The sequence below is a fragment of the Cupressus sempervirens genome, chromosome 6 (assembly GCF_028749045.1).
Source record: "Cupressus sempervirens isolate cs-2001-9-10 chromosome 6, ASM2874904v1, whole genome shotgun sequence".
In the NCBI taxonomy this organism is placed as follows: Eukaryota; Viridiplantae; Streptophyta; class Pinopsida; order Cupressales; family Cupressaceae; genus Cupressus; species Cupressus sempervirens.
This window is the reverse complement of record NC_143123.1, coordinates 122,525,864-122,552,084: the sequence shown is the minus strand read 5'-3', so window position 1 is coordinate 122,552,084 and position 26,221 is coordinate 122,525,864. Positions and strand designations below refer to the sequence as shown.

The 26,221-nt window shown below is 34.3% G+C and overlaps 1 protein-coding gene across 3 annotated transcripts in view; it reads left to right on the top strand.

Moving 5' to 3' along the window:
- The window catches only part of ETFQO (electron-transfer flavoprotein:ubiquinone oxidoreductase), a 234,742-nt gene that overhangs the window by 143,713 nt on the left and 64,808 nt on the right, over positions 1-26,221 (top strand). For all 3 annotated transcript variants that reach the window (XM_089787027.1, XM_089787028.1, XM_089787029.1), the window contains exons 12-13: positions 14,573-14,697; positions 14,906-14,955. In XM_089787027.1, coding sequence (XP_089643153.1) covers positions 14,573-14,697; positions 14,906-14,955 — 175 coding nt within the window. The remainder of the gene's footprint in view (positions 1-14,572; positions 14,698-14,905; positions 14,956-26,221) is intronic.

The window sequence follows — 26,221 nt, the reverse complement described above, 5'->3', positions numbered from 1 at the left end:
TCCCTTCACAATGTGTGACCAAGAGACTTTGCATCACCTTTCCTGTATTAAAACAATATGACCTAAGTACACACATTTCGTTCTCAACAGAGACGGAGAATTTTCTCTACCAACATCTTCTTGATGTAATCTTGCTCCCTAGTGTTCGTTCAACCCTCATTTAAGAGCCACAATTGGAAAGCTCTGTTGAGAGCAAAGACCATAGCCTCAAATTGTTTAAGAGAAGTTTTTGAGGTAACCACACTCAAAGAGAAACATCTTGAATGAAAGTTACTAGACAATATACAAGGCTTTGAGATCATTGCTTTAAAGTACAATGAGTTGTGAGATCCCAATCTCTCCTCTTCGAAAACAACCTTTTACAAAATCAGGGCCATATTAGAATTTTAGTTAAAGATAAAGTCCATGTGCCTATTTAAAATAATCCCCTTGCACAAGAGGTCAACCAAATTCCTTAATTCATCTATGAATCATGACCAAAGTAGGGTCCCAAAGAAAAAGGAATTCATAGCCAACACCTCCTACACACCCTATCGAAAACCCTTTACCACATCACAATAGTATTGAACGGTGCGAAGTGAATCAATGAAAGACCCCTGATGGATCTCTTTTGCTGATCTGCTGTAATTTTATTATTTTTAAATTTGTTTTCCTTGTTTATTAAAATTTTCTTGCAAAACTAGATGGAAGTCGCAGAAGAGTTTGATTGTTTTATGTTTTTGATGATTTTTCAATAAGTAATAACATAAGTACAATAACATGAACCAGTTCTGAAAATATATTCCAAATAAAATCAAAGCAATTTTGCTTCAAGCAAATTTTTGAATATAAAACGTAATTTGTAACTAGATGAAGATTAACAATAATATCTAGATGATTACAGCCAAGGATAAACCCAACGTGAAGGCGTGAAGGAGAAATACGAGCCTAGAAGGAAGCTACGGCTAGGTTCCAACTCTCTATTGCTGTACGTGGGAAGGAATATGGCTGCCAGGTGCTGCCGTACAACTACAAATATAGCTGCTAGGTGCTGCCGTACAGTTGCAAAGTGCCCACACGTGGATAGAATACCCAAACCCTAGCTAAATCTCTGACTCAATACTGCATTCTCCAAAAGAAACAATGCACAATCTCCAAGATGCTTCCGATTGCAACAAATCCAAACCACTGTTTTGGAGGCTACATCCCAAATAGGCAAGGCAAGTGGGGTTGGCGTCCCAAGTGCTGAAAGCTCAATCAGAGCCCAAATTACAAATCCAAGATGTAATATGTCAATAATGTCTTCAAACTTTGTCTTTACCTCCTTATAACCCACCAAACTTAGCTCGAACCCTAATAGTGTCCCCATGTGGCATTGGGTTATAAAATAATATATTTCTCATTTTTAATGTGGTCAAGTATCCAAAAAATGACCTTTTTCCCAATAGAAAGAAATTTGTTCACTGAAATGCTTTGAGTCAAAAGAGAAATATTTAGAAAAGTTCAAGACCTTTCCAACGAGCTATTACACCAAGGGATATTCACCCAGGTGAGGCCAAAAAATTCCTTATTACTCCAAAATGGCTGTAACTTAGCCTTATTTAAATTATTAAGATGCAAACTTAGGAGAATAGTTAAATATATTAAAATATTTCCCAAATAGCGAACTGATAGCCAAAACACCTCTACAAGGTGAAACTGAACTCGTCACCTCCTGTGACTGATGCCGGATAATTTGAAATAATTGACAATCTCATCCCTCAAAATTAGGGATACTCCTAAAAAATGGGAACATCTCCGAATCTCCCGAAACTGAAACCATAGAATGATCTTGTAGAGACTCAAGACCATAACCCATCTCCACCTCCTAAAATGTAGGAATCTCCTACAATTAAGGAACTGCTCTTAACTTCCCTCCTACTCTTTGAAACTCCAGATCCAAACACTGTATACCTTGACTAAGTCTCTAAACACCATTGCCAACCTACGAGACTCTAATGATAGACCAACTCTATCGTCTCTGATGTCCACTCTAGAAAGGGGACATGACAAACCTCCCTTCTCGGAGATTGCTTGTCCGCAAGCAATGAACAAACTCTTGTTGCGCCACTCTGATATACACTCCTAGGTGTGTGAAATGATACAACACATCAAGGATGGCCCAATCAAATGCACTGCATAGGATAATACCAGGATCCCACACTGGATGAGAGTGTTCCCACAACCAAAGTGGTAACATACTGGAATCCTTGTGAGACAAGGCGTCAAATAAAACAACACCCGGATTCCAACACCATCTGAACCAGCACCCATCCATTAGGTATAAACAGGGATAACTAGAAACCTTTATCATGCCATATCTCTCTGCAACCACTATGATACCACCACGAAAGTAATAATCATCCAAAGCATCATGTCTGCTACTACCCACATCATCCTGTAACCATGATCCCGGATGAAGTCTCTGTGATATAGATGTGATAGCCCATATTGGAAATTGCTTGACATAATGCTGGATCATTTGCTAGTCCCACCAACCAATCCTCCCAAACTGCTGAGTCAGGTGCCTACAGTCAGTAACTCTATCCTTTGAAGATGGGAGCGCACTATCGCAACACGGATAGTACAAGTCCTGCTTCAATATCCCCATAGCCTTATGAAGTATATGGAAATCTGCCATGGAAAATCCTCGACTATTCTGCTCATCAGTCATAAGAGTACTCCAACTGAGTGTAGATAACATCTATCGAGTGACATCAAAGTGCTCAACCACTATGTTTACCCTCTTGTCATCAACCCTGAGTTGTCTAATCAAGCGATGAGGAGTCTAAAAATGATAGTTCTCAAGCATGTGTACCACCTCTGAATCTGCGCTATGGTGTCTCATTACGCAATGAAGTCTCATCACCCAATGCCTCTGAACTACTTATGTTCGGATTACTCTCTTGTGCAAACTCACCAAAATAGTACTGACCCTCTGTATTACTTGTTGTTCCATCCAAATCAATGCTGGCCTCTTCTTCCGTTGGAAGAAATAAAGTTTTAATGGATGATTCCCTTTGTTTCCTTGCATCATCTATCTGCTTATGGCATTCTTTGACTTTTTGGAGACGTCGTCTTGCTTGGGCAGCAAGTATCTTTGCTTGCATAGCTCTATCTAACCAATATTTATTCAACCTTTGACAATGTTTTACATCATCTACCTCAAAGTACACAAAATCAGGCTTGTGATGACTTGTACCATTCCCATCATCACGTGCCATGCTTGCACCATGTGTACCCTCAAATATAGAATACAAATCATTGTTATCTTCTTAACCAAAAGATGCCACATCTTGAGGTAACGAAGTTATGTCACTACTGTTATGAACTTCAGAATTATTATGATGTGTTCTAATTATATTTTTTACCTCTTTAAATGTATTATCATAAAAAGCCTCATGGCCACCACTTGCATACGGGCCTTCATGACTATTCCCAAGTGAAAGAGTTACCATATTACAAGGAGGAGGGTGTAAGCTATCACCGCCCCAAATCATAGTTGTGGGAGCCTCCTCCATGCTTCCATTCCAATCATCAAACAACACCCCATCTTGATTCTTCACATGCTTAGATAGAAGTGGCTCAAAGAAGTCTTCAACTTGGCTTCTATGAGATTCAAAATCAGACTGCCTGCATACTAAACTTGTCATCCCATTCTTAAGTTGAATACCATCATCAACATCATTACCTCCATTTGAAATAAATGTTGCCTCATGATTTGAACTGCTGTTGCAAATTTCAAAATAGGCCTCACACCTTGGTGTCACATTTCCAACATCTCTAATGGTTTGTCCCCTTATTGTAATCTCTTTCAATTTGTGACCAATGGCTTCTTTATTATCATTTAATATTTCTTTCTCTTTTTGCTGCTGAAAGGAGCTTGTAGATACCCAGTTATCATCTGCTTCAAGTACACCCATGAATTCTGTAAAGGAAAGGAGGTTGCGTATCTCCTTAAGAAGAGAACAATACTGATGGTAGCTGCTCATAACTGCAACATTGAATGTCTTGGCAAGAGGCATCTTAATTGTGCTTGTTAACGAAGATGAAACCTTAGAGCACCCATTTTTATTTCTAGCTATGGTATTGGCCTGTAACTAAACTGATTTCTTTTCCAATAGGTTGACAGGTTCTAGGCTCTGATACCACTGAAAGATCCCTGATGGATCTCTTCTGTTGATCTGCTGTAATTTTATTATTTTTAAATTTGTTTTTCCTGTTTATTAAAATTTTCTTGCAGAACTATATGGAAGTTGTTGAAGAGTTTGATTGTTTTATGTTTTTGATGATTTTTCAATAAGTAATAACATAAGTACAATAACATGAACCAGTTCTGAAAATATAATCCAAATACAATCAAATCAATTTCGCTTCAAGCACATTTTTGAATATAAAACCTAATTTGTAACTAGATGAAGATTTACAATAATATCCAGATGATTACAACCAAGGATAAACCCAACCTGAAGGCATGAAGGAGAAATATGAGTCCATAAGGAAGCTACGGCCAAGTTCCAGCTCTCTATTGCTGCACGTGGGAAGGAATATGGCTGCCAGGTGCTATTGTACAGCTGCAAATATGGTTGCCAGGTGCTGCCATACATCTGCAAAGTGCCCACACGTGGATAGAATACCCAAACCCTAGGTAAAAATCTGACTCAATACTGCATTCTCTAGAAGAAACAATGCATAATCTCCAAGATGCTTCTGACTGCAACAAATCCAAACCACTTTTTTGGGGGCTACATCCCAAGCAGGAAAAGCAAGTGGGGTTGGCATCCCAAGTGCTTAAAGCTCAATCAGAGCCCAAATCACAAATCCAAGATGTAATATGTCAATAATGCCTTCGAACTTTGTCTTTACCTCCTTATAACCCACCAAACTTAGCTCGAACCCTAATAGTGTCCCCATGTGGCGTTGGGTTATAAAATAATATATTTCTCATTTTTAAAGTGGTCAAGTATCCAGAAAATGACCTTTTTTCCAATAGAAATAAATTCGTTCACCGAAATGCTTCGAGTCAAAAGAGAAATATTTAGAAAAGTTCAAGACCTTTCCAACGAGCTATTACACCAACGGATATTCATCCAGACGAGGCCAAAAAATCCCTTATTACTCCAAAATGGTTGTAACATAGCCTTATTTAAATTATTAAGATGCTAACTTAGGAGAATAGTTAAATATATTAAAATATTTCCCAAATAGCGAACTGATAGCCAAAACACCTCTATAAGTTGAAACTGAACTCGTCACCTCCTGTGACTAATGCCAGATAATCTGAAATAACTGATAGTCTCATCCCTCAAAATTAGGGATAATCCTAAAAAATAGGAATGTCTCCAAATCTCCCGAAATTGAAACCATAGAATGATCTCATAGAGACTCAAGACTATAACCCATCTCCACCTCCTAAAATGTAGGAAACTCCTACAATTAAGGAACTGCTCTCAACTGTCCTCCTACTCTCTGAAACTCCAGATCCAAACACTGTATACCTTGATTGAGTCTCTAAATACCACTGCCAGCCTAGGAGACTCTAATGATGTTATTTTTAGGATCTCTGCAAATGTAATAACATTGTTGTAATTCTATGTGTTTCAATTGCAGATTTCCAAGATATATAAATATATCTTCAAGAGGCATGTCTTGTGAAGAGACATGTCTCTATGGTTATATATATTAATTAATCATTAATTAAAACATTATTAATTATAACATATCTATATTATATATAAAAATATTATATATAATATATAGCATACTATATATATATATATAGATAGATCTATTAGAGTATGTATAATTAATGATTAATAATAACCATAGAAAGATTAACTCTAGGATAGTTCAATTCGACAGAAGCTACAATTTAACACTCCCTCTTAGCTTAGGAGGAATGTTATAGAATCCATTATCACGATAATCTTAGAATGTCATATTAAAGACCTTAATATATATATCACACTAGATACGTTATCCTTTGATAATATAAGTCTCAATAGGAAGTCTATATCATAGGTGAGATCCTTTTATAGTAGACATCGCTTCACGAAATGTGTTAGAACAAACATGCCAACAATATCTAATTCTAACAATGATATGTATATCAATTGTTTTCTACCATAACTATGACTTAGATACAATCGAAGCTATCTCAACACTCCCTCTTTATTTTGGAAGATTGATATATAACATACTATGTTCTTGAGTATAAGGAGATATCATCTCACTTTGATATCCCTAAAATGGCATATCAATATGAATTCATCAACACACATATGTAAATTAACATATGGAATTTACTTCAATACACTAAGAGGCTAGAATCCTCAATACTCCCTCTTAAGAAAAGGGAAATTGAAATAAGTTTAACTTACACAATAAGGTGTAATCATCATTATGTTTTAAACTAAGAGAGAAAAAGAAAACATAATGGATTTTCATGGTGTTCGACTATCGCCCAAAAGACCCATGAAGGTTATCAATGTGTTAGGCAAAATCCGGCTCAAAGAACAAGGACAACCCAAACTTTCAAAACAATGGGTTTTCATGGTGTCCGGCTATCGCCCAAAAGACCCATGAAGGTTATCAATGTGTCCAACAAAGTTTGGCCTGAAAGATAACACCAAATTCAACCATTGTTTGAAAACAGATCAACTAAAATAAAGTCGTCACTTTATAATAGGATCAGAACACACGAAAGGTCATCACTTTCACAAGAAAAGTCATCACTTTTCACAATACAAGCTTGCAAGCAAAAATAATAATTTGTATTCATGAATATATAGTTTAATAAATGCATTTACAACAAAGTCATAACAATTTTACCTCTGAAGTACACAATTTCAACTTTGCAAGAGGCTTGGTAAAAATATCAACACTTTGCTCATTTGTACTAATTTAACTCATCCTTGTGATAAGTGCATCAGTATCACAAGGTCACATGACATTAAATCATGGAGCATTTTCTACAAGAGTAGATTTATCATCGTATGTATATAACCATCAACCATATGATGTTAGTCAATAAGTGCATAAGAAACAACAACATTAATCATATTAAGTTACCTCTAAAGTGATATGGTCTACTCCCTTTGAAAATTAATCTTTTCAACTTTTAGGTGATAAGTCAATACTTCCTCATGATGTACATAGAGGTAGGCCCATCAAAATCACGAAGTCGCACCCATGTATTCTAGACTCCCTCTTAATAAGGAAGGATACTCATAATCTCAATCATTAAGGATATTTTCTTCAAGAGCCTCACTTTATCCATCTCGATCATCTGGGTCTTTGGGGCTACTTATCATTAGGTTTAGTTTGCACAGTATTTGGTAGCATGTGTAAAGTACTAACCTTCTTTTCCTGTATGAATATCCTCAACCATAAAGGAAAAGATCAAAGCCAATAACCCTTATAGTAAGTATAGAGTTATAGATAAGAGAGAGACTATTAAATTAGATAAATGCAAAAGATAAGAATACTTATTTGCCCAAGAAGATTCAAAAATTGTCTTCTTAGAATATTTGAGAATAGAACAGCTCCCTTCTAATGAAAGTTCAAGTGGGAATTGAACATTGACTATTATTCCCCCCACAATGTAAAATTCTCACTCATTCCTATATTGTTTGACAATTTTGAATCAAATGTGACAACTCCTTTTTTAAGTTTCAATTTGCTCTTTTCATCTATTGAAGATCCAAATATTCATTTAGCTTAATAGTAGAAGCAGACATGTCCTTCCATTTTCTCAAACTTGTCGACAATACACCAATATCTTGATTGATTATGATTTTGCCACATGTATGAATCTCCAACTCATACGTCAATTTTCATTTATCAAAGAGAGACTCATAAATGATTCAATTGAAGTCACCACTTTCTTATGATGTACACAAGGGGTAGGCCCATTCACATAGTTGCATGAATTACAGTCTTCTTGACTGTTACAATTTATCGATCATTGAAGATTCCATCACAACATGGTTTACTCCCTCTGAATCAATATGATCGAGATCATTGAAGGTTGACGAACCCATATCCTCTATCTGCTCCCTCTCTTTCAAGATGATCGAGATGAAGGTTGATGAAACCATATCCTCTATCGACTCCCTCTTAACCTCAAAAAATTGTGCTTACAAGAACATCCTCATAGGAAAAGATCAAGGTACATGGCTCGATAGTGTGTATAGAAAAATAATAATGTTAATTTGAATGTTAGTAATTTAACTCATTTCTTTTACTAACAATAACATTATAACATTATAATAGAATTAAGATAACTCAATACTTAGTTTCTATATATATGAGTTTTCCTTAGATGACATATTCTCCTAAAGTTCAATATTGATAATATTTAAATTTCATTTCTATTTCAATAACAATATTAGTAACTCACAATAATACTAATAACTTGCATTGTTTAACATATTTATTTGTAACAAAACATAATATGAAGTTATTAAGTATCATTCTAACATTAAGATACTCTCCTTATAAATTCTCATTTATATAATAGCTATATAAGAAAATTAAGTAATACATTATATGTACTTATTTATAAAACAACTATATAAGAATGAACAGATGCAATCATACCTTTTAGTTACCTTAAGCATGATTTGCAACCCGATGTATTCCAATTAAATACATTACCTTGAACCTCATTGGAAAGTCCTGAAGCAATTCCTCTTCTAGAGTATATTGGGACCTACAGTTTTCATCATTGATTTATGATACAGTCAACCTATGTTTTGCTAGTACCATCATGGAAGTGGCATTATCACACCACCAATTATTAGGTTGATACCCTTTGACCATGCATTGTTTGGCTTCACTTGTCTTCATAGAGAATTGTTATCTATTCTTCTTGTCCTGCACTCTCGGAAATGTTCGATGCTATTTGTGGACATACCTCTATATATCCTAATCACTGCTAACTATTCCTTTATATTCTCCTGTTCGATCTGCAACTCTGGATCTGTACACCAAATATGTTCCGAGAAATATATCGTTGGAGGCTGCCGTATGAATTTCTTATAGGTTTATGCTGGTTGTAGTGTTTGTTCAGCACTGACTGTAGAATTTCGTCAGGCCAATTAATCATCGTGCAGTCATTGTCTTAGATTCTTCACATTCACCATATAAGCTTCCACTTCTAACTCATTTGTTTTCCAGTATCCTTTTTATTACTTATATCCTTTTATTTTAGAGTTGTGACTCTTCAAATGAAAAGGTCATAATATTATTTTTTCTTCATAATTCGTACCTTATATATATATATATATATATATATATATATATATATATTTATCTTTTAATTATCTAACCAAACAAGTATGTTTTTATTAAATACAAAGACCTTTGCTGGTGCCGTCCAACATCCTTTATTTTTAGTCACAGTTTATGTAAATTTATTGTTTTGAGGATAATCTGTGACAATATTCCTTGCCCAGTTCTACCGACGCACTACTGAAAATGAATTAATGTTTGATGCTCCAAATCTGATTTCATGGTGTGAAAATTTGATCAATTGGTTTGTTTCTTAAGATTTTCCTACAGCTATCTACGCTTATCGAGCCTTCTCCAATCTGAAAATTATTACTGTTTTGTTTTTACAAACTCCAAACATTATGGACTATCGGTACATCAACCATTTATGATGTCATTGTCTATCACTGACCATATTATCGTGACTTTGTTCAAACCTTCATACCACAACATATTCTGATCATTTATGGCTGCTGGGTCATCGTTGTTGGTCTCAACATGGAGAAAATTTAAAGGAAGTATCTTTGTCATACAAAAGCACTATTGTGCCCTTCATTTCTTTGACTGAGGAAATTCTGATGTGGTATGGTCATCTTGTCTTTCATAGATGTTCAATAATTTCTATTCTATATGTCTAATATCAATGGATATTATAAATCTCTATCGCTACCACTTTGAATTTAAATCCTTCTTTTATTTCTTCGTGATTGCCATAAGTCCATTTTCACACCTTTAAATATTCTTGTGATTGCACTCATTTGCTTTGTTCTGAATAATGACAATACATTTCTCTGTCGTGGCTCTTACAATAGCAATAATCACTGCCCCCTTTGAATCGCTCTTTTGCTGTGTCTTTTAATCGCTGCCTTCATTTGCTTTGCCATATTTAGGATTTTGACTTCAACAAAGTTTATGAATACAATCGTCCACTGCATTCATAATGTGCTCATGCACATCATACAACATAACCTATTAATTAAACTTTCATTACATATGCAACCTGACTCTGATACCATGTTAGTTTTAGGATCTCTGCAAATGTAATAACATTGTTGTAATTCTATGTGTTTCAATTGCAGATTTCCAAGATATATAAATATATCTTCAAGAGGCATGTCTTGTGAAGAGACATGTCTCTATGGTTATATATATTAATTAATCATTAATTAAAACATTATTAATTATAACATATCTATATTATATATAAAAATATTATATATAATATATAGCATACAATATATATATAAGAGTATGTATAAGTAATGATTAACAATAACCATAGAAGGATTAACTCTAGGACAGTTCAATCCGACAGAAGCTACAATTTAACAAATGATAGGCCAACTCTATCGTCTCTGATGTCCACTCTAGAAAGGGGACATGACAATTAATGAAGGTCACACACTCCAAGTAAATATTTGCCAATCTCTTGAACAAACCCAAGCCACCTCAAATCTTTGAGCAATCCAACACTATGTGAAATTAAAAATCCTGCCATCAAATGCAAAGGGAATCCCTGGATGAATATTGACATTGTCCTTGAGCTTTAAATTCACAATAACTGCTCTCAAAACAAATAAATAATGAAATAAAGGAGTTTTTCCAGCCTTGGAAGAACTCTTAAAGAGATCCTATGGTATGATGTCCCCACCAAAATAGGATCTGATAATAATTAAATAATAAAATTTAATTCAATAAATAATAATAGAAGAGGATTTAATATTGATATCAATATATAGATAGTATTTCATATTAATTCTGATCAATACAAGTAATAAAATTAAGAATATTAATTATCAATATAATACTAATAATTATTTTATATTAAGCTTTCACATTATATTGAATTAATATGAATAAGATAATCAACACATATAAGCAATTAATAATTATTTAATATTCTTGTTATTATAGTGACAATACAATCTTATCAATGGAATTAACCAGTCTATGATAACGAATAATAACCACCGCATAAGACATTAATTAATATTAATATTACTCTAAAGCAGTGATAAAACCTTAGTCAAACAGGACAATGTAAAATGATCTGTGCTTATTCTGAAACAATGACATCGCTATCAAAGGGTGTGACTACTGACAAGTGACAGCATATAAGGAGCACAAAAACAAGCTTTAGGCCAGGGAGGCAAAAATCTACAATCGAATTAGAAATACAAATTACAATACACATTATAGTTCTGAGATACCAAATCTATGTTTGGCATAATCCAGTCAACATATTCTACGCGCCCAGTTTGAAACAAATACTCAGATTTGGAGGCTTTGGTTTGCAAGATTACAAGAGACAGAGGGATAAAACACTTTTATTCAGTAGTGTAGATAAGAGGAAGATAAACAGTAAAGGTTATCATTCATAATGAGACAGAATTATACCAGAATCAAGGTGTTGACAATAAAGTCGTCTGGTCTGGAAGTGATTAATTTGGGTAGCAAAAGTTTACAGTATAGAGGCAGGTATCTACTGTAAATAAATCAAGAAAGTCATCATGTCTGATTGCATACCAGTATAGATTTCAATCAGACAGGGTCAACAATTCACAAGCTTATACTGGGCGGATATACAGTGAGTAAAGACATATATTGACACAACATATATTCCTAAATCAATATAATCCCAGTCGCATATACACTAGGGAGGATATTTGGAATGAAGATATTCTTGTAACCCTTGATTCATATCAGATCATGTAGTCCCTACATCATTTCTTATTTCAGATTTATCACTAAGCATCATTTTTATAATACCTGTTTACTTTTCGTCTGCAATCAGCAGAGAATTTCTTATCACATTCAAATAAGTACTCATCTGGCTGCAAGCTATAGAAAGTCCTTTATGATGTGCAGCAAGGAGCTAAAGCCTGCAATGGAAAAAATATTACATCCTAGAGAAATTTTCTTTTCTCAAAGACAAGCTGATCCAAGCCTGTATATTAGTTTGTAAAGATCAGGTATGACTACAATCAGTGTATTATATTGATGACATGCTTATTGGGAATGATTAATCTCCAGTCTTATGGCAGGCCCTTGCTTTGATTCGAACCAGGTCTAGGTTCCATGTTGATACAGTTTGGGGTTCACTCTTGAACTTTGCCCCCATGATGGTATATTTCTGTTTCATGGATTTTGATGTCTTTGGAACATTCGTTGCCAGAACAGTTAAATAGTTGCTTCAGAACTCCAACAATGTTGCATGGTACTTGGTTTTGCCCTTCATTGCAGGACTTTCATATCCTTGCGACTTCCTCTTCATGGCCAGAGTCATGACGGAATCTGGTGCTATGTCGAGCTCTTTCAACACTGCAGAAAGCTTGTCGGAGGAGAAAGGGATTTCATCTGCCATGAAGTGTCTTCTGCTTGCTGGAAAATGGATGTATTTCCAAACTGTATTTTACAGCCTCTTGTGCCTGCCCTTTCTGTCTTTGCTTGTCCCTCTCTGGGCAAATGGATGTATTGCCTGTTTGAATAGTTTGTTAATGTATGGATAGAACTTAGGGACATTAAATTGATTTAATATCAATGGATCGCATATTTGAAGGCTTTAAAGGATTTGTCACTGTTTGTATATTAATAATCAACAGAACTACTTTTGCAAAAGGTCCATATATAATATGCATAAAGTTTATTAATACTATTTTATTTTTTATTTTTTTTTATAATCTAAATTTGTAATATTGTTGTATTTGTAATAATTTTAATTTAATGTGTAAAATATATATAGAAATATTAAATTAAATATATGCTATTTAATATTAATAAAGAATACATTTGGTTATATTATTAATAATTTAATTTTATGGTGGACTCTATATATATATATAATTTTTACATGTTTTTGTGCTAACAAGCCTAAAGCCCATCTCAAAATTTTGCCATACTGGCAAACTGGTTCTTCAAACCGGAACGTGAACCAGCAACTTTGAATATAAATATTATCAAATGACAGTTGAAGGAAATATTTGAGTTGACTTACTGAGCATTCTTCATTATTATTTTGGAGTTGATATTATCCAAAAAGAATGTAGAAATTTCATCTCAGGCAAAGTATGCAAGGAGCTCTTAAGAAAGTCTCTTATGGCGAATTTTAAGCCTGTTTCAACTCCTGTGTAATTTCAACGTTGGTTGCAGATGAAATGGGTAAACCTGTAGATGAAACTATATGTTGATGATCACATTGGAAAGCTAGGAAAACAATATATAGCTGGAGAACAACAAACCTTAGACTAAAATTCACAAAGGTAAAAGCACCAAGATTATTTTGTTACTCTGTGTCAGAATATGCAGCAGAAACCTAGGAAATGAAATCAACAATTGGATACTGCTTCAACCTTAGTCCATTGATAATTTAGTGGAGCAGAAAAAAAGGAAAAGAAAAACTACTGCAGCATTTTCTTCAACAGAAGCTGAATAAGGATCTGCTGCCAATGCCATATTTGAAGCAATTTGGCTAAAATGATTACTGGAAGATTTGAACCATAGACAACACAATCCAATTGTATTACATTGTGATAATAAGGTTCATTAACATTGGCAAAATCTTGTAAATCATGATAAGAACCAAACACATTGAAGTTACACGATCGGAAAGTCCAGAATAGGAAGATGAAATCGCCAATCCGACAAGTAATGACAAGTTTTGTTTCTTTAGAAAGCCTCTTGGTCTGTGTACCAGAAAAAAATAATTATGGAGTGATACAATATAATGTTTAGTCTATGTAATGCGAACTAGGACCCTTGAAGTGTTGTGATATATCCCCTCAAATGCAGATGCACATCAATTGTCACCTTCAGATTAATTGGCTTGTGTCTTGACTCTTGACTTGCATACAAGGGGTGCATTATGGATAGGCAAGTTTCTGTCATAGTTGATGAATAAGATTTTTCTTTCATATTTGATGAATGAAAACAATCTACTGTCTCTGCTTTCTCTCTGAAACCATGACTGATTTTTTCAACATTGCTCTAGGGTTTACTGTCATCATTTTGTTTAAAGCAGTGGCTATTTTATATGTCCTTAAATATTTTTCTCAAACATGATTTTAGTTAAGATTGAGTTACTTCTTCTGCAGAAAGATATTTTTTCACTTCCTCTAGAATTAGGAATATAAAAATCGAGTCACCTAATAGAAAACCAGTCTTGCTTCCTTAAAACTATTTTCCATAGTTTGCTTTTAATTGTGTTATATGATAGTACTAGATCCTTGAGCTAATAGAATGCTGATATAACAATAATCGATTTGATACTATTTCTACTTTCCAGGTATGCTTGCAGCAGAAGCAGCATTTGATGTACTATGGAATGGAGTTGACATGGAAGTGTATTGGGACAATTTAAAGAAGTCTTGGATATGGGATGAACTTTATAGAGTCCGAAATTTTCGACCGGTATGGACTTTGCTTTAGTTTTGCTTTACAAGAAGTAAATGAATATTCTCAGGAAACATGAATTCAGTTTTGGCTATTTGGGCTTTGAAAATACATATCAAAATTCCTTTGAATTTGCTACAGCACCAATTCACTGTAGTCATTGTACTGGCCGCATAGTTATTCATGGAATTTTGTTTAACGACTTATTGTTTCATCTTCTTTGTAGGCATTTAACTATGGACTGCTTCCTGGATTGGGTCTTTCTGCCTTGGAACTGTAAGATTCGACTCTATCATTGACTTGCAGTTGTCTATTGCAATACTGTTTCATTCCTTTTGTTTTACGTTATTCATTTCTCCAAACTTTCATTTGACAAGAACTTCAAATATAATATATTGTAATTTTTAAAAAGATATAGATTATTTTATTTTGGCCTGCAAGGGGATTTGTTTCCATTTACCTTGTATATGGTTCATATCTTTTGACTTGGGATTTGGATTTTATGACCTAGTTGGGATAACCAAACCTTGCATTAACATCCATTATTAATTATTCAAGTTCAAAGTTGTTTTTTTTCATGCTATTTATATATTATTCAGATTTTATATACCTTGAAATTTTCTAAACCTACTTCATCAGATGCTCTGATTAGCAAAAAGCTGGTCCCCAACTTGTCACAACCTTTGCCCATCCCAACATATGCTGCTTCAGTTCTTTAGACATAGTTTGGAGACATCTGCGAATTCCATCCACAAAGATCTCTGACTGATAGGTCTGGATGGCAATACTGACAAACATTCAGAAGGCCTATAAATTTAGAACACTCTAGAGATAAAGGAGTTGATAAACACCATAGTGGAGCTATTTGTTAGCATTGAAAAATCTAATTGATAGGGTATTGATTGTCTAGTTGTTATTTTTCATCAGGTTCCATTGTTTCCAAGGTTATGGCATATAGTTGTGATCATATGGGCTATTTGATATTAGATGCACACTCATGTATCATGGTTTTTAGTTTAAGTATTTTTCTCACTACTTCTAGGTATATTAGATACGACAAACTATGCAAATGATTACTTGTAATAGTATCTGTTTTTAGTCACCTTGTGGATGTGTCCTTGGTGATTTTTACTCATCCTTGTGTAATAGTACTAATTTCACATACAAAACCTTTACCAATGACTACTTCTCCATGCCATCTTTTTTAGTGTAGCCTATGTGTGTTTCCTAGAGGATTTTATTTGTCCTTAAAGTTCTTTGAAGCAAGGGGATATCCCCTTTGTTTGAGGTATGTATCTAGAGACAAACCCCTAGAGTATGTCATAGGAACACCTTGGTCATAATTGTTAATGTTGTAAGGATCGTTTCTGCAAATGTATTTACATTGCCATTGTTATAGGCGTGTACCAAATGCAGATCCCAATCTCTTATAAATATAAGAGTAGGAGACATGTCTCTATGATTAATCATTTATTAATATATTAACAATATGAATCACAATATAACATATGTATTATATATAGTATATACTTAAGATTGTTTACAAACTGGGTGCTCCTTAAGAGCAACAATTACAACTTATTCAAGCTCCTTATGAGCAATCACACTAGAAACAACAATTGAAAGACCAAGAGTCACAACTTAGAATTCCACAAATATGTCCATCTTGGGATTTGAACTAGGATGTCCACAATGAAAACTCATTGCTAAAACCAACTAAGCTAAACCCCTTGGACATTATATATATATATATAGTATAATTATAATATAATATATAATATATAATATCAACATTGTATGTTAAGATTAAATCAATACGACTATAGCTATAATCTTAACACTCCCTCTTAGTTAGGGAGGATTTATATAGAACAGATTATGCTCTTAAGTATATGAAGAGATATCATCTCAGTATGATATTCTTGGAATGGTATATTTAAGGATATCAACATGAATCCATCAACACACACATATATCTGTTAACATATATTACAAATGGAATTTGCGTCAATTTATTATGAGGCTAAATTTCTCAACACTCCCTCTTTAGTAAAGACAGAATTAAAGCAATTATAATACAAGATTTGAACACCACCTTAAGTGTGGTCTATGATAGATTTAAGTTATGGTGTCTAGCAAGATCCAGCTCGAAAAACCATAACAAATTGATTTTCACGGTGTTCGGCAAAATTTGGCCCGAACAACCATGATGAGTTGGTTATCAAGGTGTCTGACAAAATCCAACCCGAAGAACCATCATAACACTTGCTCCAACACATTTTGGTGTTCGGAGATAGATCAACTATTGATAAGGTTGTCACCTTACAATGTTTACCTTCTAATTGATATGTTCATTATCATGATTTCCAGCACTTTGGGACAACAACTTAATGAAGTCTGTCATGATAACAATTCTGCTATTTAGAAGATTGTCACCATATAATGGTTACCTTCTGTTTATATATGTCAATGAAAGATCATCACCTTTTGTTATCATATGTGAAATAGTAACCACCATGAACCTAGTCAGGGGGTGGTATAAAGGCTTTCACCTAATTTTCTCTCACTGAGAAGAATGCATTACAAGGAGTTTCACTTAGAACTTCTCCTCATAGAGAAGATATCATTCACAAAGGATTGCACCTTAAAAATTCTCCCTTTGAATAATGATCCTAGGAAGTCAGGTCCAATAGTTACTTCCTTTGAGGCTCTCTTCCCCCAAGGATTCTTGTCAGACTCACTCTAAATCTGATATCGGTCTTCAGATTTTCTAGTGATAAGTCAATACTTCCTCATGATGCATTCAAGAGTAGGCCCATCAAAATCATGCATCACATACATGTATTTTTAGACCCCTTTTGAGTATTAATCTTCTAAGCTCCTGCGTTGCCTTTGAAGAAGTGTCATACTCCTTTTTAATGTAGAAGGATACTCATAATCTCAATCATCAAAGATATTTGCTTCAAGAGCCTCACTTTATTCAGCCTGATCACAACTTCTTTTAGAGTTACTGTCATAAGATTGAGTTTGCACAATTTTGGTAGCATGTGTACCAACCTTCTTTTCCTGCTAGAACATCCTTAGACATAAAGGAAAAGATCAAGACAAATAACTCTTCTAGAATGTATAGAACTACAAATATGAGAGATACTACAAAGCATAGATAAATGTAACACTCAAGGATAAGAATACATATCTACCCATGAGGGTCATGGCACATTTCCTTTCTAAAGATGGTTCAAGTGGGAATGGAACATTGGTTATTATTCCCCTTCCCCCCCCCGCACAATGTAAAATTTCCACTCATATATAGTTGAACATTTTTTTAATAATTTTTTAAATTTAGCCATAAGCATCATATGGGCATCTCCTCTTTCAACCAACTACAACTAGTAGCCCAAGTAGCAACTGAATTAGATCTTTCTTGACATGAAGAAGTTGAAATCCCTTTCTGATTTCATTCATATCTCTTCCTATCTTATTAGACCCAAGAGTACTCTCAAAACTGTTCTCAAAGATGTGTGGTATGTAGAATACGTAAAAGCTCTATCATATGTATATATCTAGTTTGGATAACTAATACATGTGACTTTCTGATTGAATTTTACTCTCTTCATTTGAAACCGGCAAGTGGAGTATCAGTTGCAAGCATTTCAAGTCATCACCAAAGTCTTCATTGATCTTCTGTTCATTGTCTTCCATATATAAATTTTATCCACCATTATTTACTGGCTTAATTCTAGTTTATAATGTTGTGTACCCCTTTGGACATTCTATGCCTTATCCTTCCTGATTGCAAAATTTAGGTACACAGAAAGAGATGGTATTTTGTTTTATTTTCTTTGGAGAACCAGGCTTTTGGTGTTCAATCCAAACAACATCTAGGATATCTTTACTAATATAAATACCATTCCATTTAGAACTATAATGTTATCAATAGGTTAAAGTAGGATCATTTTTGTCATTTTTGTAACTTGTAATAGAACTTTGGATACATCTTTGCTGAAGATTTATGTTTATCATATGTTTCAGATATGATTAAGTTCTTCTTAAACCATAGCTTTCAAAAATGGAGATTTGGAACTAAAGAAGAGGTCTGGGAGTGGGGGGCTTGCTCTGAAAACGGATCTCTCCTCTTTAAGAGTGGTCTTAGTCGACAATTTTATTCATATGAATATGTTTTATTTGATTAGATTCATTTATCACTTGTATCGACATAATACACTCATATCATTTGACTTCTTAATAGGACTCCTTGTCTTTTAATTCTATATTGATGTACCTCAAACTGCAATATTTGCAAATATCTTTCACAAGATAGCAAAGGAAGACCGAGATCCTAGATAGCATTGGATGACCGAGATGCTACAATGTATGAGATCACCAATGCTGTGATGAGTATGTAAGTGATATGTCACTGACCTTAGATCAATTTATCCTTCACTATATCAAATTCTACTCATGAAATGATCTGCATATGACATAATGCTTCCAAATTATGAGAGTGATCTGTATAGGACTCATAGGATGATTAAAAGAAGGGATGGAATTAGACCACCTGTGATCAATCATCATAGGAACCATCTCAGAGAGGATTATATTGATTCCTTTTAACAACCTAATCATTTTAAATTTACAGGTACAAAATCCCAATCTCCATCGTCTTACATATTGTCACCAGAGATGAACCTGACAATTTACATATTGACATCTCTTCATAGGTTTAAAATAATGCCCTAACTCTCACAAAGTCAAATGCTACTTGTATTAGCATTGTGCAAATATAATCTATCTTGGGCTTTAGCAGTAAACAATTTGGATTTTATAAGATATCCTTGTCATGGAATGATAGTTATTGACGAACTATTTGGGAAGCCTATACTTAGAAGTTCACATATAATCTGCCATTTTGTGAAGAGTGATGTGCACTTTCAAAAGTAACTTGTAATACCCTTCACAACTTGATCTGCAACCTGTATATCATATGACTGGCATAACGTCAACGCAATTTTAACTGTAATTGCCTGTGAATATGCAACATTAAACTAAACATGCGACTCGTGATTCTTCACTTCCAGCCCAAATATGTTGTCTGCTTGAATAGAAAGGATGGAATTGAGTCTTCATGGTTATAGTGGTTTAGTTTGAATTCTTTCTTCCTTTGTCTAAACTTCCCTTATAGAAGTTTTTTCTGTTTGCAAAGAAAAATTTCAATCTTGATTGCTATAAAATGAGATCATTTCGGATTCAAATATAGTAATCTTAAAATGGAATCAATTGTACTCCTTGAATGATATTGCAAATAATTTGTTTGAACAATATAGGGGTGATAGAATGATAATAATCAAGCTTTTGTTTGTTAGATAAATTGTTTTCCATTTCAATACATTTGAAACCTCATGATTAATAATCAGTACCTGTGAAAGAACAATCACATCTAGTATGCAGTGAATATAGGGGTCCGTGATTAATTTCTCAGACTATAGAAAGGAGGAATGTCGTAGATCGGGTTGACCAATGTCTGATGTGGGACGGAGACTGTTGTGTTGGCTCCAAATGCCGACAATGTATGATCAATGCCTAATCCTGAGTGCTGATGTGAAATATCCATCAGTAGTGTGCCTTGTTGATGAGTTTGGGGGGTGAACTCGACAGGTCTGTATTTATTTTATTTGAGCCTTCAATAAATAGGATGATCTGAAACTTCCTATGCATTCATTTATCGACCAGATGATTTCTAGATCAGATAAAGTACTTTTAAACTCTGCAATAGCTCTGGTTATACTCAATAGAATGGCAACTCCAAAAATCTCATATATGAAGGCTATTCAAGCACTCATTCGTTCTTACATTTGCAATTTGGCTATGATACCATGTCATTGTTGTAACGATCATTTCTTCAAATGTATATACACTGCCATTGGTGTAGGTGTGTTCCAAATGCAAATCCCAATTTCTTATAAATATAAGAGTAGGAGACATGTCTTTCTTATTAATCATTATTAGTTAATATATTAACAATATAAATCACAATATAACATATGTATTATATATAGTATATATGTATAATATAATATATATATACATAATATAATATTATATATATAATATAATATTATATATATATATATATATATATATATATATATATATATATATATATATATATATATATATATATATATATATATATATCAACATGGTATGTTAAGATTAAATCAATCCGACTGTAGCTATTAATAGTAGTCAACAAAAGAATGTCATGATGTTTTTATAGATTTTATCTAAGTTACCGATTCGGATGCGAATTCCGAAGCGGATTTCGGAAGCGGATACGGGATGCGGGGATTTTTTTTTTTTTGGATGCGGATGCGGGAGGAAACGTATATATATATATATAAAATATTATAATATTAACATATGCAAAGAAATGCAAGCAATATACAAAAACAAATCATTTGATAAAGCATAATATGACTATGAATCTATGATACTTAACGGTTAACTGAACCCTTAAACAAAATTCAAGATATTTCAAAATTCATATGATATTCATATATCAATATCAATATGTGCTTGTCCAACATTAGCATTTAGTCTTGACTCTTAACTCAATAAGTTCAAATAGGTCATGTTCAAGATTCCAACAAAATAAAATTTAAAAACATGGTAAATGATTGAAGTCTGAAGATTCAATCAATCAGAGTCTGGCTCTGAATCATAGGGATTTGCAAGAAAATCCACATTCTCATTGTCATCTCCAACTGCTGAAAGATCATTTGAACCAAGCATGGTTCCACTTATGCTAGATGCACCATGTGCCACACTAACATCATCACCGTCTCCAATTGTAACAAGATCATGAAGTGTTGTGTCCAAATCTGCACACTCAAGGGCTACATCCCAAAGCTTTGTTGCCCCTTCCTTGTAATGATCATTCTTACGTGACAAAAGATGCAAGTTGGTGTGGACAAAGACCAAGTCCTTAGCTTTCTTGGAGCCTAACCGGTTGCGCTTCACCGAATGGATAAAGGAGTATGTACTCCAATTCCTTTCAGCAGCAGAAGAACTAGCAACCTATATAGTTGTCACAAAACATACAAATGAAAAGCAAATTAATTTTATAGAATGTGTGAAACACTAAATTCTACAATGCAAGTGTAAACATAAAATTTTAAAACAAATTTACACAACAAAATAAAAAACTTACTTGTGATAGGACTTTGATTGCAAGAGGTTGAAGATGCTTGAAAGGTTGACCATACATGTACCACCATGTGATAGCTTCCATTCTATTTTGGTCCTTTAGTGCAAATGGAGAATGCTTTAACTCCGAAGCAAACAACCCAAATTCTTCCTTCACTTTTTCATGCATTTCTTCCAGTGGGAAGAGTCTTGAAAGGGCTTTGTGGCACCCCTCAACAACCTCCTCATCCGCAAATGGTGTAACTCTACCCGGCATACCAGCTATCTCCTCACTATAGTACCTAGGAGATAAGGCATATGCAAGGAGGTGCAATGGGGTAGTCATCTTATTCCAGCGATGGTTGATAATTGCTTGCACTTGTTTGCATAAGGCTTCACATTGTGTGGGGTCACTCTCATGTGCTTGTGTAGAATGTTTTACCTTCTCAACCATGGTGTCCATGCCATCATACACATCCCCTAAGCAAGGTGTATCTGTATCAGCGAAATGGAGCATATTCATGATGGGCTCGGTGAAATCCAATACATATGCCACACGAGCCCACCAACTCTCATTCAAGATCAAATTCCTGATCCTTTGTGTTCTTTCTAAATTCGAGATCTTCCATACACCCCATTGATGACCGATGACCATTTGACTTGATGCATCTTTTACCTTGAGGAGTCATCTCATAACAATTGTATGAGATGCAAAACGGGTCTCAGCAACCTAAGCAAGTTAACAATATGTCAATTGACAATATAATTATAAATTTTAATTTTTAACTAAATTACAAAACCATGAAACTTAGTAATTTAAAAAAATTAATTTACCTTTAGCAACTGCAATTTAGAGTATGTTCTAAAAATGGATTGTGACATGTGGTGGTTGGTCACAAACATCTGTATGTCCTCCCCCTCTTCATATATTTTCTTCACCCAATCTACTTCAGTGCCAATCCTCTGCATGATCAAGTTAAGGGAGTGAATAGTGCATGGAGTCCAAAAAATATGGTCATACCGACTCTCAACTAAAGCACCCGCACCCCTGCAATTTTTGGCATTGTCAGTGACCACCTGTACCACATTCTCACTACCCACCATCTCAATGGCCTCAATGAGAATTCTAGAAATGAATTCGGAATCCTTCACTTGCTCTTCACAATCAATGGCCTTCAAAAACATTGCCCCTTTGGGGGAAATTGCAATCACATTAATCAGTGGCCAGTTTCTTGTATCCTTCCAACTATCTGACACAATAGTTAGACCCGAAGTTTTCTAAGATTTTTTGATTGGTTGAAGATCTCTCTCTATATGTGCCCTCTCTTGTTGCAATAAAGTTGTACGCACCTTTTCATAGCCCGGCTTGTGTAGTCAGCTGGTGATTCTTTGATTGCTGCCACCATTTCCTTCCAATATGGTGATCTCACCAAGTTGAAAGAAAGCCCATTTGCATAGAGGCAACATGCAATAGCTTCATCAGCGCAGTCTCTTGCCCCCATTTTAAATGCGGTGTCCAATGGGCCTCTTTTACGGGTTGAAATTTCCACTTCTTTCTCATCCTCTTCTGGCACAGGTACCTGCAAGAATGGGTGTTGGGAGGATGCCATTGGTTCAGTGGGTGTCTTTGGCTTGCTCTTTGAGAAAGGACCTTGATAGTAGCTTTTTTTTGATCTATTGATCAATGCATCAGCAGCTTCTTGTTCTCTTACAAATGAAAGTATTTCCGTGCTAGTCATCCCAGTACCATTTTTGCCTTTGCACATTCCAAATCCTTTGCCAACAAAGCCCATAAAATGAAGCTTCACTCGAGAATATGAGCTATTGAAAGGTTTTCCTTTGTTACTTTGACAATAATTGCACTTCCAATAGTAGGAGCCACCTCCTGAAACCTGTGATATCCGTGTTGTATGTCTCCACAAAGGAGAACTTACATCAATTTTGAAATTATCAGTCCTTTCCCCTCCTTGGCCCCCCACTGAACTTTGACTAGCACTACCACCGGTATCCATTCTTGCCTAGTTTTTTGCAACCTATTTTATAAGAAAATAAATAAATTTTAATTAGTTTCTAACAACGATGAACATCAATGATCATACATACAAGTGGAAAGAAGTGAGAAAAACTACTAAAATAGATACCCAAAGTTGCTTCTACATATCTTTCAAAAAAAAAAATTGAAAAAAAACTTTAAAAAAATCTTCAAGAACTTAAAAAAATCATCAAAAACTCAAAAAAAATCATCTAAATACTCAAGAAAAGGATTGATCACTTACCTTGAATGGTTTAAACTTCTTTGAGAAAGCTATCTCTCCCTCTTCGATCGATCCTTTTCGAAAATGCTGAACTTAGCTTTCACAATGAAGGAGTGGCTGTAGGTGCAAACAAAACTTTAAATTGACTCTTGTGAATGCTTCTATGTTGTCTTCTAGGGTCGTTTTAGGGTTTTATTGTGAAAAAATGCTTTTAGTCACATGTTTCACATTATTTTATTGGTTTTCCGCCTAACTCCCGCGGATGCTCCCGGATTCCTTGCGGATGCTGCTCGGAAGCCACCCGCAGGCATCCGGAGGCTTGCCGCATCCATCCGTATCGGATGCGGAAGCCAGGCACTAGGGCCACGAATCGGTATCAGAGGATTTTATTTATTTCTAACACAAATAGATCGAAAAAAGAACTAGTAAAAGACATAAAACAATAATGAGATAGTTGTGATGGAAGTATTGTCATTGATGTCAATGCCGATTAGGGAGAATTGTCATTGATTAGACTTTCTCATTAAAAGATAAGTGAGATAACAATACTCATGTGTGACCTTCGAAATTATGGAGAAAATATTTAAAAAGTTATATTTTGAAGATGCATTTGAAGACTGAAAGCTCCATCATTAAATCAAGTAAATTATGGAGGTGAAAATATAATAATAAAGACAAGGCTTCCGATGGGTATAAAAGGTTTGAATGGGTTTGTGAAATAATGGAGGAGTTATCTGTAGCAATATGGTATATATGTAATGTCCCCATCTTTTTAGCATCTCAGTGGAGTTCTTAGCCTTTACATTCTCTGAAGGCTAAGTGGAGAAATAAGGAGAAAATGTTTAAATTAATTTCTTATAAAGTCATTAAATAAATAATAATTAAAAGGCGACTTTATATTTAATTAACTTAATTTTCTAGAAGCACAACTAATTATTGTATTGGAAAGGGGGAAGCTTCTAGAGAGTGCATTTTCTAGAAGTACAACTAATTATTGCCTTGGAAAGGGGGAAGCTTCTAAATAGTGCAATTAAATAATTTTTTATTTCCTTCTAGAAAGGTGAGGGAAAAGAATAAATAGAGGCGAGAGCTTCATTGTTAGGCATTTGATTATTGTCAATTGCATTTGATATGAACTTAGGAGAAGAAAATTAAGGTTTTTGATTTGAGTTAGTCATTGGAGAGGGTCAATTCTTCAATGTTGCAACCATTTGAGGTGTTGAAATATCCATTGAATTTTTCATTTAGGAGAGCTTCATTTTGGAGTTCTATTTGTACTTAAAAGTTAAGGACTAACTGAAGGGTTTGAAGAATATTGAAGGGCTATCGAGTACAAACCTGAAGAATCATCTTTGGCAGCCATTAGTAATTGTTTTTCCTTGTTGCTACAGTATGCGTGAACAATGCCATGCTACAATATTTATGCTTGATTCTGATTGCAACTTTCATCTCCGTCCTTGGGCATCACTATTATCAAGTTCCTCTTGCAGCTATTAGCAGTTAGCATTATAATCAGAGGCATATAATTTTGTTGTTGCAAGTGATAACTCAGAATTAGTTTTGGCATTGTTGTAGTCATTATTGTAAGCCCATTTGTCTTGGCAAATTCATAGCAACATTATACATGTGACTGAATTCAATAAAAGAGATATATGTTGCACACCATTTGTTTGATGAAATGTCCATCTAATAGCATATATGATCAGCATAATAGTTGTATGCCAATTGTTTGTCAAAATGTCAGTTGGCTATAGATATCCATTCCTTTTCTAGTTTTCATGTATATGCTTTGAAAATACCATAAAGAACTGTACTTGCATACTAGTTCTTTGTAAGAGGTATTGTAATATCATTTGCAAACATGCTAAATTTTTTAGCATCATTCAAACTATATCAAACAATCTGAAATACAAAAAAAATCAGAAAAGAGAAAGGCAGCATACAAGTGTTTGACAATATTCCTTGAGCTAAAATCAGTTTGTTTAGGTAAGTGATATTACAATATACAACAGCAATATTAAATATCAAGTTACAACATGATAAAATGAAACAATTGATAAGTAGGAGATAATTTCCTTGATAAGTTTTGAGATAGATTCATG